This window comes from Harmonia axyridis, chromosome 1, assembly GCF_914767665.1.
Source record: "Harmonia axyridis chromosome 1, icHarAxyr1.1, whole genome shotgun sequence".
NCBI lineage: Eukaryota > Metazoa > Arthropoda > Insecta > Coleoptera > Coccinellidae > Harmonia > Harmonia axyridis.
Genome location: NC_059501.1, coordinates 61,493,987 through 61,511,161, shown reverse-complemented (window position 1 = coordinate 61,511,161; position 17,175 = coordinate 61,493,987). Strand labels below are relative to the sequence as shown.

Sequence of the window (17,175 nt, the reverse complement as noted above, 5' to 3'; positions counted from 1 at the left end):
TATTCCATTCAAAATCAACTTGAGGAAATTCAGATTCCATATTCGAAAAATTACGAGCGTTAATTAAAATTCGTGGTCAAGAGTGCTATGGAGAAATTAGAGTGGATTTTCTGTGATTGCAAGTAGCGCTTTGCTTGTACCATATTACTAACATTCATTTACATACTTCGAATCTGGGAACTATTATTATTATTATTTGAACTGGGATCGTTTTGCTTCGGTAAGCCTTCCGGGAACTGCGACCATGCAGATCTTTTGTTCACTACCCTACTCATTCATAGAAATCCAGGGAGGTCGCCAATGACGTTGATAAAATTGACAACCTCCCTAGGGGCCTTGGCCATTACCTCTCTGGTATCCAGGACCGGCTTGCCCATGTGAATGGTTCTTAGACCAGCCAGCTCTGGACACTTGCATATCAAGTGTTCAGCCGTTTCTACTTCCGATCCACAGAGCCTGAAAATCTCGTCTGCTGACTTACCCATACGGTACAAATGATGTTTGTACCGACAGTGCCCCGTCAGCAGTCCCACCATCACCCGAAGCTCCGCTCGCGACAGCTTCAGGAGCTTTCTGGTGTAAGTAGGTGAAAACTTCACGAATTTCTTTGCCTGAGCAAGTCTAGGAGTGTTAGTCCAGTGGATTGTCTTACTGTTCAACTCCCATAGCTGGAACTAACTAGCGTTCATTAAAATTCCTGGTCAAGAGTGCTGTGGAGAAATTAGAGTTGATTGTCTGTGATTACAAGTAGCGCTTAGCTTGTACTATATAGTTCCCAGATTTGGAGCATGTAAACAAATGTTAGTGATATATGGTACAAACCAAGCGCTACTTGTAATCACAAAAAATCCACTCTAATTTCTCTACAGCCCTCTTGACCACGAATTTTAATGAACACTCGTTATATCCATGTTGTCTATGGTTCTATAAATATTTGATTGTAACATTTTTAAGTTTTCATTCTCGATTATAATATAAGCCACTATCGTGATAAAAAAAAGAAGAAGAAGGAGATAGAGATTATAATAGAAGATTTATATTATATTTTAGCTTTTATTATAATCGAGAATGAAGACTTCAAAATTTGATAATCAAATATTTATTGAACCACAGACACATGGATATATTTTCCGAATATGAAATCCGAATTCCCTCAAGTTGATTTTGAATGGAATTGCTTGAAATAAATATAAAACTACCACTATATTCACATATTCGGATTCAGAATCGATTGAGCATTCAGAAAATATGGGAGAATAATATGAAGTATATTTTACAAGAAAAAATCTTCTGTTTTCTTGAAAAGCGGGGGTTCAAATTAGGGCTGCAACCGAAACCGAACCGAACTACCAATTCCGGCCGATTCGGCTGCTCGGCCGGAATTCCGGCCTAGGCCGAATTCCAATTCGATTCGGCCGAATTTTTCCAAGTGAAAATTGAAAGAAAAACAGGAGATAATTTTGATAATTTATTTGCATAATAAAAATAAAAAGTCTTCTAGAAATATGATATATCAATCCTAAATATCACAGATTAAAAAATAAAAGTCTTCTAGAAAAGGAACGTAATTCATAATTATCACAGCTGAAAACATAAAAAATACTCTTCACGAAAAGGATCATAACATAATTAATAACATCAGGATGAAAACAAAAATATTTCTGATTCTATAGAGTAGTCAAATAAAAAACTAAACATTTTCATGAATGAACACTATTTTTTCGGCCATTTAGGGATTCAACGAACTTCTCTTATCTTCGAAAATGTTCCTCATTTCTGGGAATAAGCGTTCGCTTGGAACACTTGTTCCAGGACATAAAAGAAATTTCGGTACAAGTTTGAAAATGTAAGGAAAGTTTTTATTCTGTGTCTTCCAAAATTCGAGAGGACACGAATTCCGATCTAAAATGGGTTTTTGGAGGTATTCACCAATTTCATCCGTGAATGATTTTTTAACATCACAGTTTTTGTTTTCTTTAGAGGAATTGGCAATGTCTTCAAAGCATTGCCATAAAGTTGAAGTCTCGTTACTGGCCTTCTTTTTTTTTATTAATGGTTCGTCATCTGAGTTATTCGTTTCCGAATCGCTTCCTCCAGTAAGTCTACTTATAGAAGTTATTTCCTTGATCACAATGGAAATAATTGATTTTTTTTCCGATGTGTTAAAACACATTTTTATATCTCGGGTCGATGAAGGTAGCTATGGAATAGTTTTTATTAAAAACTAGATTTTTGCAACGCTCCTCTAGTCCTTTTTCTGAAGCTTCTATGAAGGAGTTTCGATCTGCGATCCGGCCAACGGTTCGGTTTGTGATTCGGCCTACAAATTCGGTTCGGTCCGGCCAATACAGCCGGATCGAAAAATTCGGTTCGGTTTGAAAATGGCGTTTCGTTGCACCCCTAGTTCAAATGAAAAAAAAAATTGGTGACAAATAAATCTTCTCATTTGAAAACCAGCCAAATTTGCAAAAAAATTCGTTTGGGAAAACGGTCTTTCCTCAATAACTTTCTATACCTTGGTTCGATAGTTTTTCCGATAACATATTTGGATAGCCCGTGAAAAAATTGTGACGGGTCACTTTTCAATATTGCTCAAAGGATAAGTCACAAAATTCAGTGACCCGCTTACGTGGAACACCCTGTACGTAGAGGACATAAATGTATAAGATGCGTAAACCACTTAGGAAACTGAATGGTGTCGCGTGCATCCGTTTCCTAATGGATTAGTGCAACTGCTAGCCCTATAGGAAACGGAGAAATGCGAACCCGCAAGTGAGAAAATAAATAATAATTAACTCTGTTTAAAGCTAATTGAATCTGTTGAAGCAGGTTGCAGGCGCATTCATAGTGAGAAAATATATCGAATAAATGGCCCTAGAAAGAATTGGTACTATAAATGTACAAACCATTTTAATGATTTCTGGGTACACCGGTTCAGTGAGTACTCCTCGACCGGCAGTAATATAATCCACCAGTTCATTGAGGGTGCAACGTTTCACCTCCTTCCCCTTGATATCTGCTACCGGATCCATGAAATCAAAGGCAACGCAACACTGTCGAAGTTTACGAATAAACAATTCTTCCTGATCAGAAGCTGGCACATCTGGAAAGAAAAATGAATATTTCATAAAGATCTTGCTCTATTTGGATATCGTAATGAGTTCATTACAATTCTAAAAACAGTGCTGTAATGAACTCATTACAGCATTGTTTTCAGTTATATATTTTGTTTTGTGGTTGTCTACACAGACTTCCAATCCTGTCAAAATTCAACACACATCAATTGACAATATGGTATAATGTGGATCAAGTGCAATGATTTGCAATATTATTCGCGATTTCTCTTAATTCTGTTGGTGTTAAATCGATTTCAGCAGAAATAATTCACGAATTTTTTGCGTAATTATAAATTATTTCAAAATTTGAAACGTACGATTCAAATTCATATTCCGTAATCTGTCAATCTTCGTAACAGTCGCACCAACTTCCAAGATACAATACAAATGTCACTAGGATGTATAATCTGAATTTTTCATTGAATTTCGACAATATTTCACAAAACTTGACTGAAATAGAGAAAATATCGTCTAATACTCGTTGCAGAAGGCAATTGACCATATTCACCGTCGCCATATTATTGTGCGACAATACCAACTACCCAGTGTTCCCAACGAAGAAATATTTAGTTAACTAGAAAAATTCCACAATATAAAGTTTATGTGTACCTTTTCTGGCTGCTACGCCAGATAGACTTGTTTGGGGACAATATTTCGCAAAAATTTCACCTTTTGGAAATAACAACATTAGTGAAAGGTGGTTTTATGAACAATTTAACTGTGGCCGAGTGTGTAAATGAAGGCTTCGCTCCATTTTTGGAAATAGTCAGTAGAAGAAAAATCTCTATGGCTGATAGTAATTTTGATATTAGCGGTATTTTTCTAGTAAACTCAATATTTCTCCGTTGGAAACACTTGGTAGTTGGTATTGTCGCACAACAATATGGCGACGGTGAATATGGTCAATTCTCATGCTTTCGAAAACGAGCGACGAATTTCGCATTTATGTTAGAATAGGAGCCTATTCTGCAACTTGTTTTAGAAATTATACTATTTAAACTTCAACGCCCTGTATCTCGGAAACGAAGCAAATTCGGACATATGTCCGTAGGGCGTTTAGGAATCACCTTGTATACGGCAAAATCTCGACCCGACCGAGATCTATGGCCACGGAAATATTGTTTTTTTTTTTAATATTTCTCATGCATTTTATATGGTTCTGTGATGTGATCAGCTTCAAATTTTGCACAAACCTTGAAATCGATATTTTATATCAAAATCCAAAATCTCAACTCCGTGGGGTTTTGTGGGTCACGAAAATATTGGGTACTTTTTTCTTGAGTTCTTTTTGAGTTTTCATGGTTCATATTACGCGACCAATATGAAATTTTTCTATGTCCAAAAGCAAAATTTTCATTTCAAGAGAATCTGCAGTTTTGAAATTAACAGAAAAAATATCATACGGTATAAGATAGACTCCAGAGGGTGATTCTTCGTGGAAAAAATACTGACTTGTTTGCAAATACTTCGTAATCCGAGATACGGGGTGTTGGAAGATTTTTTGAACTAACTATTCATTCAGTGCTCTGAAGCGGGTCGATATATTCAAATGAAAAATGGTGGCTACAAATTTTATGCATACATACAATTAAGAATTTTATGATCATCATTGATAATGATTTCGATTAATGTATTTAATGTTCTCAATTATTTTGAAAGAAAAAATATAACGTCACTGAGATATTTCGAATTGAAAATTGTATTTAATTGTTTGTTCAATTTGAAAAAAAAATCCCTCCTTCCTCCTTTTTTTATGGGTCGCTGTTTTATGGAAAAACATCTCAATTTTAAAACATTAAACTATCTAATAGTGGATAATTTATAAAAAAAAAATAAAAAACGCGTAAGATGTTTCATTTTTCGCATAAAAACGGCACCCCATACGAAAAACGGCATGAGAGATTTTTTGTCACAAATCGAACGAGGAATACAAAAAATGTTTTTCAGTTTGAAATATCTCAATGGCGTACCAATAAATGCGCAATAAGTACATCTTGAAACCCACCGTTTTCAGAGCAATTAATAAATAGTCAGTTTTTAAGAAAAATTTCAACACCTTTTGAACACTTTTGGAAAAATTCTACAACAACTAAGTTTGAACTCACCGCAGAAACAATTAGAGAGATTTTGCCAACCTAATTAGCAAATTTAGATGTCGATCAATTTAAATTCCGAATTATTTGAGAAAGAGTTCTCTATCATTTTTAACATTTAATATCATTCTCTGTTAATAATTCACAAATTACAAATCACAGACTTTTTTTATGAAATGATAGCCTAACCTAGTACTACAGAATAAGTACACAATAAAAGCCATAGAAAAATTTTGACATATATCAATAGTTGTTGACAACTCACAACGAGTAGTTATTCAAAAATGGAAATGACAAGGAACAAAACTCTTGAACGAAAGGAAGACGTGATACTAAGAAACCAAATGATGGAAAGTCAGCCAAATTCAAGAAAACCGAAAAGATTTTTTTTCACATCTAAAACTAATGGAATCGATACAGCAGGTAATATACAAAGTAAATAAAATAATCTTCATAATTTGTAATCGCCATTTCACTCATTCGATTATCCGTTTTTTGGTTCACTTCTAAAAAAAAAAAAACTTTCAAATCGCTTACATTTTGGAATGTATAGGATCCAAAAATCGAATAAAATTGAGGAAAGCACTGACTTGAAGTCAGAGCGCTCGTCATTCATGTCCCAATTGCGCCCTTGGAGACGACAGAACTATGTATTTAATCGGCTGAATTGGAGTCAGGATCTTTTGAGCGCAGAGCAGTAATTAATGAGCGCTCAAAAGATTCTGACTTCAATTCAGTCAAGTTTTCGATTTTCTGCTTGAATTTTCTTCCTGCTGACATCCTCTCTACATGGTTTCTCCGGAACCTGCTGCGTGCTCTGACCACATCCTATGTCTCCAGTTCCTTCCTTATGTCCGCACTCCTCAATTGTTCTCTGACTCTTACTCCTTTGTTGCATCTTAAAACCTCACTTCTGTTGTTCTTACCATTCTCTTGGTTTAAGATGTTTCTGACCTCGTTTCGGCGGCATATGTGAGCACTGGTCTCACACACGCTTTATACCGGGTGTCCCAAGTTATCGTATACAGGCAATATCTAGCTTATTTGACAAGATAATAAAAAATTTAAAGAAATGCTTCGAATAACATCAAAGTACCTTTCTAATGATGTATAAAAAAGGTTCTCACATTTGACAGCCCTGTGGTAGCTACCCCTCACTTTTTATTTTCAAATGGCACCCCCTGTATATTGTTAGTGAAAGTTGCGTGTCATTCTATAAGGAATACAAAGATAGCACATACTTGATATTTTTTCAGTAATAACAAAAACATTAATATAAATTATATGTTTGTACATACTCCACATATGAGAAGTAGATGAATTTTTTGTTTTAAAAAACCGATGCTTTTTATTACAAAAAACTTGCTTCAAATGTTTCTTCGTTCTTGAATTGCATAGTAAATATTTTGGTTGCAATTCATATTTCACAAAATGTTAATTTTTTGTTGTTATTAATAAAAAAATACCAAGTATACTACTATCGTTGTATTCCAAATAGAATGACACGAAATTTCCACTGACAATATACAGGGGTTGCCATTTGAAAATGCCAAGATAGGGGTAGCTACCACAGGGCTGTCAAATCTACAAACCTTTTTGATATATCATTGGGATGGTTATCTTGTCAAATAAGCTAGATATTGCTTGTATACGACAACTTGGGACACCCGGTATATGCGAGTTTTCGTTTAATGGCTCATGGTTCTGTTGATCCAGATTAGGTCTCTTAGACAGCCTCCGATCTTTGCGGCTTTGTGCGCTTGTGCTCGTACCTCTTCTATAACGGATCGTTCACTGGATACTATTACTCTTAGATAGTTGAATCTTGACACCTGTTCTATTTTTTGTTTGTTCTCACAGCTGATACTCATGTTCAATTCTTCTGCGCCCATTTTGAACTCATACAGGAGAAGTTGTAGATCGTCTTCGCCCTCTGCTACCAGGATGGCGTCATCTGCATAGCACATAATCTTCAGTTAGCGATTTCCCATCTTATAACCGCTCTGATCTTTCTGACTCTCTCAATTATTCGATCCATTACGAGATTAAACAGCAATGGACTCAGCTTAGAACATTAATAAGAGGAACGGAAATCGCCTTGTAACTGATGTAACTTGATGCCAACATTCGTCACTCCTTGTCTGACGGGAAACTATAGCAGTAGCGTAACATAATTTGATTAATTTCGAAATTATCAATTGATGCTCAAAAATAGTTTACAATTTGATTTATTCATAAAAATTCTTTCGTGTTTCAAAAGGTCAATGTTTTTGTCAGTTTAATGATTTAGCTATTGTGAAGTTATGAAAAAAGATTCCTGATGAAGCATCCAACAATCAAATCAGGATTCTCCACTCCTATGGCTCGCACACACAATCGGCTAGCTCGATTGTGATTGGTGACACTAAACTTCCATCTCTCTTGTATTCGGGATCGAACACAAATGTTTACTTTCCGTTCCTTCTATCTATATTCTGAGGGACTCAGGCAGGTTGTATGCCGGTAAAAGCGAACTTCCTCGAGAAAAAAGTTCAAATAAAAAAAAAGTAGCAGTTTATAGTAACTTATCCAATTCGTGAACGAAGACTATAAGCTTAACCTGCCTTGGTGGCAGCAGTAGGATGGTTCCTGACTGCCAAAGCTAAGGTATCGGGTTCGAATCCCGGCAAGGGCATGGATGGTTGTGTATGTCCTTAGTTTGTCACAAAAACAAAAATTGTCTAGATTTAAATGTAGTATGACTGAGTAGTATGCAATAAAAACGTGTCGAGACTTGATCTGTGTACATACCGTAAAATGGTGAGCACATTAAAGAGAGGAATGAATGAATGAAGACTATAAGCTTCATTATGACTTGGTGCGCAAAACCATCAATGTTGCAGCTCCTTTATTTCTATAGCAACTAATAATTATCAACTGACTATCAATGACAAAAAACATAATCGGAAACTTGAATAATTTCCCAGAACACCTGGAAAGCATGGGAAAACATGTCGATGAGCCGGTGGATTCCAACCAACCACCCGAATATCAACAGCGGTACTACAGACAACAAGTTGTAGCCGGTCAGCCAGTTTACCAATATGGGCCACCCCCACCAGTACAGGGGGGGAGAACGGAAGTTGTCCGTTCGGGAAGGGAAACGGCAATGGCTAGAGAAGAACGTCGAGGCCCGGGCGGTGGTAATCCAAGTTTCTTCGCTTATGGAAATGATGATGATAGCGACAGAGTATTTATGTTCAATACGGTTGAAGTGAGAAATCGTTTTGTTCATAAGGTAGGTGAACAACAATTTGAGAATCTGTAGGGTAAACTAAGGCCCATTCTTTTCACCATTGTTTCACTTAAAGACGCTGACAATTTAGGTGCTAACTGTCAGCCGGACGGAAAAAAGAGCCTTAGTCTTACATTTATGTAGAAAACTAAGGGTATCCTCTTTCATTACGTCATTACTAAAAATGGAATATATTCGCTTCAACAACGCATTGAAATTGTTAACATTCAGTACAAAAATGGTGAAAATTTTGAAGTCACAGCAAGCAGAACTAAAGCAACTTTTTGATGCACCTTCTCAACCGGCAGTAGTGAAAGTGGTGCAAGAATTTCAGCTGTTGGGGCAAGTTAGTGATGTAGAGAATAGAAATTGTGTGCGTCGCCCAAAAACAACTGAGAATATTGCTCCTGTATGCCGTAGTGTTGACGAAAACCAAGGTTTGTCGATTCCTTGTCATTCGTGGAATTAGCCATTCCACAAATAAGATCTTAAAGCTTTTAAAGTTCAGTTAACACAAGATTTCGAGTCAGCTGATCACCAGCAACGTCGTATCTTCGCTGATAGGTTCCATAAAATGTATCAAAATGATCTTGATTTTCATCTGAAAATTATCTTCAGTGATGAGGCCCACTTTTTACTCGGAGACTACATTAAGAAGCAGAATTGTCGTAATTAGAGCTCGGAAAATCCAAGAATGATTGTTGAAACGCCTGTGCATCCTCAAAGTGTCATTGTTTGGCCTGGTTAGATGGAATTCGTGAAGTTATCGAGGACATTTCAACCGCTATAACTTTTTTGTCATTTCATACCCATTTTTAAACGTTGGCAATGAATAATCGAAGGTCTTCCTGGACCGTTGGATTCGAATTATAGTTTCATATCCACATTCCGCTTCAAGTATAATACTGTTAACTGGCACTCTATCAGGGACGAACGTGGGATAGGACTTATGACAGTTCGACTAATAAGAGTTGCCCTATGCGCAAACGATGCTATTTATTTTGTTTATATTGCTCCGTCTTATATTATTTGAACGGACTATAGACATACATTGCGAACTATTCTTCACGATCAAATTTAATAAATAAAAAACAATTTCGTTACTTATAGCTAACCATCCAATTTTTTTTTCAGGTTTACAAACTGCTCACAATCCAACTATTAATCACGTTTGGATTTGTTTTTCTGGCCATTCATGTCGATGCCATAAGGGATTTCTTACTACGTAACTTCCTGTTGCAGATACTTGTGATGTGTTCGACCATAATTCTCGTTATTGCTATAGTGTGCTGTGAGAGCGTTAGGAAAACATTTCCCTGTAACATAATTGCGCTTGGAATTCTGACTCTTCTTTATGCATACATATTAGCAAATGTTTCTTGCTATTACGACACTATAGCCGTAAGTATTATCGTCATCAAAAATTTTGATATCATTGTACAAGGTCCAGCAGTTAAACCTGATGGTTTTTCAACTATTGAATCAACTATAGATTCTTAAGAAAAACAACTTTTATTCTCATTGAAAGAGGAAATGTGGTAATTTCATTATGTCCTAGGATGAAATTATCGAATAGCAAATGAATAGAAGTGGTAGGTTTCAATGCAAGCTGGAATGAACTGAAAAAATACAGTAATGTTCAGTAGCAGCAATTTACTCAATTTTTTGCATTTCACAGACAATTCAATTACCCGAAACGACGACATTGTATGAGAAAATATGATAAATAATTTCATTCTTCAAAATGGTAAAATATTCTTAAATGAGCGTTCAAATTACTTTCAACAGTTGTGTTCTATGAATTTCTGGTATTTTTATGGAATGTAATGGTCATAATGAAGAAGCTGGAAGACTTGGATGGAATTTTGTTTTGGGAGAAGATTCATCAACTCAACTATATTCCAAAAATCATTTCCTCCGATTGAATCATTCGAGACTGAACTGAAAAATATTTTTTTATGGATTATCAACAACCTGTATCTTTTCAATCGGGCCGAATCGGAAGAAATGGTAAAAGAAAAAAGTATTTCTTTTGACTTCAGGAATCTACTGTTAAATTATATGTACAAGTCAAAGACACGCCCTGTATATCATTATTTCTGAGAACTCCTTACTTTTTCAATCATGATATGATATTTCAATCACTTTTTTATTAATATTTCAAAGGATCTTCAGATCAAAGTGAAGTCAGAAGTTGATCTAGATGGGAACGAAACTCAAGCATTACATATCCCAAGTGTTAATGTTGAGAAAGAACCAGTAGAGATTTCAAGAAGCTTTGAACAGCCAAAGAAATTTTCAATTTGGAGAGATAGGGAGCCATGGAGCTGGGCATATTTCACCAGATGCCTCTCACTTTGAAACCTCATTTAAGGCTTAACTGATCAATAAATTTTTATAGCAACATTCTCCAAATGCGAATTGGGAGAATGGTGCATCAGAAGGTGCTTTGAAGAATTTGGGTGTACATATTCTTGAAACAAAATTGTCTCCATGCTCCAGAAGAACGCCTCTTATTCATTTTCTTCCACCAAATGTAACACTGACCCGAAAGTAAAGAGTGGCAGAAAATACATTGATGTATATTAGTGGGTATTTGGTGAGACGCCTTTTAAAACTTTCGAAATGTTTCAGTTGTAAGAAACTTTGAAAATCAAACCAAGAACATGTTCAAAATATCGAGGCTAGAAGATATCATGAAAATTCCAAGCATACCTGCAGGAAATTCTTTATTATTTGATTACTAAGTACTTGCCATGTTTGAACCATATTGAAAACATGGAATGCGTTTTGGCAAAAACTCTCGCAAAAACTCTACAGGAACAAATGAATTTTATGCCAATTAATTGTGAGTTGCATTTTGAATCTGGAACGGCTGCCTGTAAATTATTAGTTAAGTGCGCTATCTATTTTTGGTGTAAGCATGGTATAAATTGTAGAAATGTTGAATAGATTAAATGCTTATTACATTGAAATATTTTCAATGTGAAGCATTTAAAAATTTCGCATCCATTTTATTAGTGCCAATTACGATCATATGACGTCTCTGAAATCACGATCATTTTATCATGCGAATTTCCAATCTAAACTCATATTGTGTTCTGTGCTACTGTATGCCTACACGTGTGTACGGTACAAGTGGATTCATCCAGCTGAACAACAAAAATTGCGAGAATCCAGGACCTTGAATTATGTTCTGCCTCATATTATTAGGTATAGTAAATTAAAATCCGTTATTTTCCAATAGATGGCTTCAGTTATCTGCATCTCGGGTTGTATAAGTCCGATCGGGTTCCACTAGATGGCGTTAGAAATATGAGATATCTACAGTGACCTCGACAGTGACCGTATATACTACAGTGACGACAACTTCGGCCGTCTGCCATTAAAGGTCGGCGGGAAGTAATAGATTCAAACGTTAAGCGGTGTTTCAAGATTCAGATTATCGACTGCGCATGCGCGAAAGTTAGTCGACCGCTCGTTTCTTCTGATAACATCTTCACATTTTGGGGTGTTTGAACCCCGTAAAGCAGTCAAAATCACTAACAAGTTAAACAATAAAGCTTCGAAGCATGAGAAGCAGCCCGGCACTCGAATGTATATACTGAAAATCAGAGATCTCTGGTGAAAGTTCGACCTTTAATGCGGACAGGGCTCTAACCAATCAAAATGCTGACGAGCAGTTTCGTCACTGTAGTACATAAAGTCACTGTAGAGATATCGTACTACAAAAACTTTTTTGACAGTTTTGTGATTAATTGACTCAATTTAGTTAGAGCGTGAGCCGAAGATGAACAGTAGCAGAGGAAATACGCAATATTTTACAGATTTTTTTTTTCGATAATGGCGAAATGCTCCTTATACTGTAACATCTAATCACGCGGAATTTTGGATTCGTCGATTCCGTACCGGTAATTACAATGTCCAAGATGAACTACGCAAGGCAAAGACCATTGTCGAAAATGTCAATGAAACCATGGTCGAGACCGACCTTCATATAACCACCGTTTCGATTGCTAAAGAGCTAAAGATCGCACAAAAAATCATTTGAAACCATTTGCATAAGGTCTCAATAAGAAGCTCCAACGCGGTAAGCCGGTGGAAACAGTGGCCAAGCTAGGATTGACGGCCAGGAAGGTTTTACTATGGCTCAGGCGCGGATCCACGCGGGGGGAACTGGGGGAACGTTCCCCCCCCAAATGACCCAGGCACCTCTTAAATTTTGCCGTCCCTCCTAGAATTTGACATACTTAGGCTCAAATAATTACAATATCAGCAAAAATTTCACCTTCAATACATTTTGGGAAGATCCATATCTATGAACGGCAAAAAAAATGACGTCCCAAAATGGCGAAAGTGTCTGGGGTCCACATTTTCAGTATTTTGAGTATCTAGAAGTTCCCCCCCCAAAAGTGGGGCCAGGATCCGCGCCTGCTATGGCTGCGTTCAGCGGACACAACAGTTGTAAAACAGTTGGAAGAATTTTCGCTGAACGAATCTGATCAGTGAACCCATACTCAACATGTTCAGTGAGCGGACGCCATTTTTCTGAGCGGCTTTGAATTACGATCACTAAGCTCAACACATTGTGAGAACTGTCAAAACAGAGGTTTTAGAGGTTAGGTATTTGCTAACCGTTCAGAAAACCGCTCTCTGATCACTTTAGGATCTGTGAGCGCTCAGTGATCAGATTTGCAACTGCTCTTTCAGCTGAACGCAGCCTATGTGTTTGATGGGATTGGCAGGCATAACTGTTAACTCGGAACTGCACTGTCAACAATTGGATCGTCTGAAGGAAGCAATCGCCGACAAGCGGCCCGCTCTGGCCAATAGGAGAGGAGTACAATTGTGTTCTATCAACAAAACGCCACACACATCGATAGTGTTTCGCCAGAAGCTCCAGGAGCTTGTTCGGGAGATCCTTATGCATCTACCTCAGGCCCAGTTTCACCAAACAGCACTTGATCCCAGATTGATTAAACTCCGCTTGTTACTAAAGCAGGCTTAACAGTGTTTTCTGTTTCACCATGCATCAACCCGTCCGAAGATGATCGCGATTAACCAAATCGCGATTAAATAATCAGACCATTTGGCAACGTTGTGAACAAAGATAGTGTTCTGTATCGTATTAGCAGTGATGACCACCATTGGCGCTAGGTGTCAGGTGTCATTCATTCATAACTCATAACATTTCAAAACATTTGTCATCTTGTAAACAAAAAACAAAGTTAATTTTTGCCGAAAATGTCGAGTGATGTGCTTCGAAATATCGGAAACTTGCAGAAGTTAAAAAGAAATTATCCCATTTCACAAAACCACACATTCTGGAAAAAAAACTATATAAGTAATTTTATTAACTTATTTATTTTTATTAACAAATTTAACTGCTTCTTAAATAATATTTCAATCAAACATATCAATAAATTATTCTTTGCAATAAATTTCATAAAACACAAAAACAAAGTTTACGTGTATTTTAAATGGGAAATATTGAGCCTATACATATAGTCATATTTTGATAAAATTGACCCAAAAATTAGAAATTTCCGGAAAAATAATTACATAGACAAGAGTTCCATACTGATAAATAATTATTAATCTCAACTTGAAAGGTTATAATCCTCCAAAAATGGCCGATTAGTGCTAAATCGCGATTGGTCGATAAAATGGCGCTTTGGAGTGTGGTGAAACGCTACATTACATTAATCGTGATCTAAGGCCTCACTTAAGAGCTAAGTCAAGATTAAAGCATTTGGTGAAACTGGGCCTTATAGTCCTGACCTGGCACCAAGTGCCAGTATATAGTATTATAGTATATTATATAAACCCAACCGTGCTACGAAAGTCACTATGCTCCACTACGGAGATGTCATCATTCTCGAGATGAAACACCGCAATTCCTTGAGAGACCCCAGCGGCACTTAGGCATAAGTGGACTGGGATTAGATACCTCAAGAGAAAATTGATCATCTCATAAGGTGATTGGCTTTCAGTGATAGTGGGTGGTCTCACGTGATGTGTGTCTTTATGGTCCACGCTTCCCTTTACAGCAAGACAAAGCACGTTCTCACTTTGCTCTATTAAAGATCTGCAAGTGTTAATGTTGTGTCATGAATACTCTATTCACCTGATTTAATCCCGATCGAATATGTTTGGACAACTCTATACTAATCGAAGGATTATAACTTACAATTATATTCTATTCAAGTTTTACAGCTGGACCATGTACATCAGACATCTTTGAGGAAGTTTAACTCTTTCGATATAATAATGAATGATTGAAAATGTCATAACCTTGAAAACTTAGCTCAGAACCTACTAGCTTTTTAGAAAACACTAAGAAACTCAATTCTATAAAATCTATAACAACTTTTTTTTACAGGTATACATGGCCACTGGCACAACAGCAATAGTTTGTTTTCTAGTGTCAGTACTGGCATGTCAAATGAAATGGGACATCACTAAATGTGGATGCATGTTGTACGTTTTGCTCATCGGTTTGATGATCTATGGGATGATATGTACCTTAATGATATTTTTCGTAGATCCTGAAAGTTTCAAAATATTGCACTTGGTTTACAGTGGCTTGGGGTTAGCTATATTCATTCTTTACTTGATGTTTGACACCCAACTAATAATGGGAGGTCGATATATGGAGTTATCACCTGAAGAGTATATATTAGGGGCATTAAAGCTTTACATAGATATATTTATGATATTTCAGTTCTTATTGGCGCTGTTCAGACAATAATAAAGCTTTTTGAAGAGGTAATTGGTTTGTTCCTTTTATAAAATAAGTTTTAATCACAAGTTCATTTTAAAATTTTCACATAATTTTTTATAAACAAGTTCCTCATGAACACTAATGACAATATGAAAATAGTACTTAATATACCAAGAATTTCAGGAAACTTTGAGAACCCTGAAATTACATACAAATGCTCATCAAGATCAATAAATATTGAATATCAGGTATGAAGTAGAACCACAAATTGACAGCCAGTCACCTTATGCCAATAAAAACCAAAGGCAAATTTTTACTATAGCGAAATAATAAATAGAAGCATCTATCAAATTATAAAATATAATTTATCAATAAATCGAAATTCTGTGAACACCACATATAAAATTGGGATATATATTATATATTATATACATGCAATATGTTATATTTTTCGATATTGTTTATGTCTAGGTTTAGTTATTTTCTGGTACATCTGTAAAATGGCTTGTTCCGTTTGTTTAAATAAATAAATATGTGATTTATTATGTCATTGTTGTCGGTTAATTATTCATCTAGATGGAGCAAATAACTAGTAATTTTCACTAAATAAAGAAATATTATTTTGATGATTCGATGCTTCTGAAATTTGACTTGAATATTCGAGTCATAATTTTACATTATAAACGCTCATTGGTGATTGTAACTATACGATCCACGATAGTACACTCGCACTATCACGATAGTAACTATCAAGTAGTTTGTATGGTGATAGTTCCTTGGATAGTTACTATCACGATAGCACTATCGTGATAGTACTTTAACCATGAAAATGATCCTTTAGAACTAAATTTCAATCTAGTCGGATCTGCGGTTTATTCGATATTCATTTTGAATTTTCTATGGTCCTGAATCCTGAATTTTCAATTTAGCTTGAAATTGTTATTATGAACGGAAATTTTCAATTCGGTGGAATCCGTTATCATTGAAATACATAATATATAGTATTTTTTCCGATATTCTTCCCAAAGTGTAGCTCACTTAGGGGATCCTTCCTTAAATTTAATTCACCATAACGTTTGATAACATTTCTACCTCGAAATTCGAAAAATGCAGACATGTGACGAAAGTATACAGCGCTCCTTTCAACGCTCGAAAACGAATATCTATATTACCGTCAAAATCTTTATCTGTATTAAGTGTTGCCTAATGTTTATTTGATATACCTAATATGTTCTTGATATTTAGGTGAAAAATTAATATAGGCGGACAACGAATTGAGGTTAGTTCTGTAAAATTCCACCAAATCATATTAAAAATGATCTATGTCAATTCAAAAATTTTCTTGTAGTTTTAATTGGATTATATCTTATATCTATATTTTATTATGAAAGATTATTATAACAAGTAGCAGTAGTATGTAGAGAATAGAAGGAAAAGTCAGATTTAATTTCAAGTTTGATAATTTGAATTCTTCATTAATTTCTATAGCAATAAAGGCACTACTTTTTATTAAGTCAAAAATAAATTAAAATTGAAAAAAAAAATTGTTAGAACTTTGAATGAATATTAATACCTAAGTAAATGTTAATGAATTGAATAGATTCCAATACTTTTGTAATATTAGAATGTATATTATAATATAAAAACTAGCCTCTTATTGCAGACACTTGTTTCTTTTGAATATAGGTTCAAATGTAGTACTGTAATTTTATCATCGATTGAATAGATTATTTTTTTATGAATTTGGATTTAAAGTATTCATATTCTCATTCTTGAAGCACTAATAATGTTGAAAAACCTCTTTACTTATTTAGTATAATATACCTATAAAATACTTGTTTTAGTGATAGATACTAGTGTAGTAGGTGTACGATAAAATGAAATAGGTATTCAAATTTGCGAAGTTGTTAGTGTTATATATTTCGCGCCTTCATGAGAAAAATGATTTAAACAGAAAATTGTAGCAAT

The 17,175-nt window shown here is 35.5% G+C and overlaps 2 protein-coding genes across 8 annotated transcripts in view; one reads left to right on the top strand and one right to left on the bottom strand.

The window, feature by feature from the left end:
* The window catches only part of LOC123685144 (serine/threonine-protein phosphatase 2A 56 kDa regulatory subunit epsilon isoform), a 36,493-nt gene that overhangs the window by 18,026 nt on the left and 1,292 nt on the right, over positions 1-17,175 (bottom strand). For all 6 annotated transcript variants that reach the window (XM_045624760.1, XM_045624776.1, XM_045624750.1 and 3 more), the window contains exon 2: positions 2,907-3,103. In XM_045624760.1, the coding sequence (XP_045480716.1) occupies positions 2,907-3,103 (197 nt within the window). The remainder of the gene's footprint in view (positions 1-2,906; positions 3,104-17,175) is intronic.
* Positions 5,453-15,346, top strand: LOC123685177 (protein lifeguard 2-like). Of its 2 annotated transcripts, XM_045624803.1 has the most exons (5): positions 5,454-5,632; positions 8,176-8,486; positions 9,618-9,884; positions 14,866-14,963; positions 15,029-15,168. In XM_045624803.1, exons 1-5 carry the CDS (start codon positions 5,494-5,496, stop codon positions 15,033-15,035), a joined length of 822 nt encoding a protein of 273 aa, XP_045480759.1. In that variant the 5' UTR covers positions 5,454-5,493; the 3' UTR covers positions 15,036-15,168. The 2 variants fall into 2 exon arrangements, with proteins under 2 accessions (XP_045480755.1, XP_045480759.1); XM_045624799.1 differs by having other exon boundaries at positions 5,453-5,632; positions 14,866-15,346.

Excerpts from the sequence above, each read along its gene's own strand:
- LOC123685177 (XM_045624799.1), top strand. The coding sequence starts at position 5,494 with ATGGAAATGACAAGGAACAAAACTCTTGAACGAAAGGAAGACGTGATA. Across the intron at positions 5,633-8,175 it reads TAATGGAATCGATACAGCAG|AACACCTGGAAAGCATGGGA; the intron begins GTAATATACAAA and ends ATAATTTCCCAG. Across the intron at positions 8,487-9,617 it reads GAAATCGTTTTGTTCATAAG|GTTTACAAACTGCTCACAAT; the intron begins GTAGGTGAACAA and ends TTTTTTTTTCAG.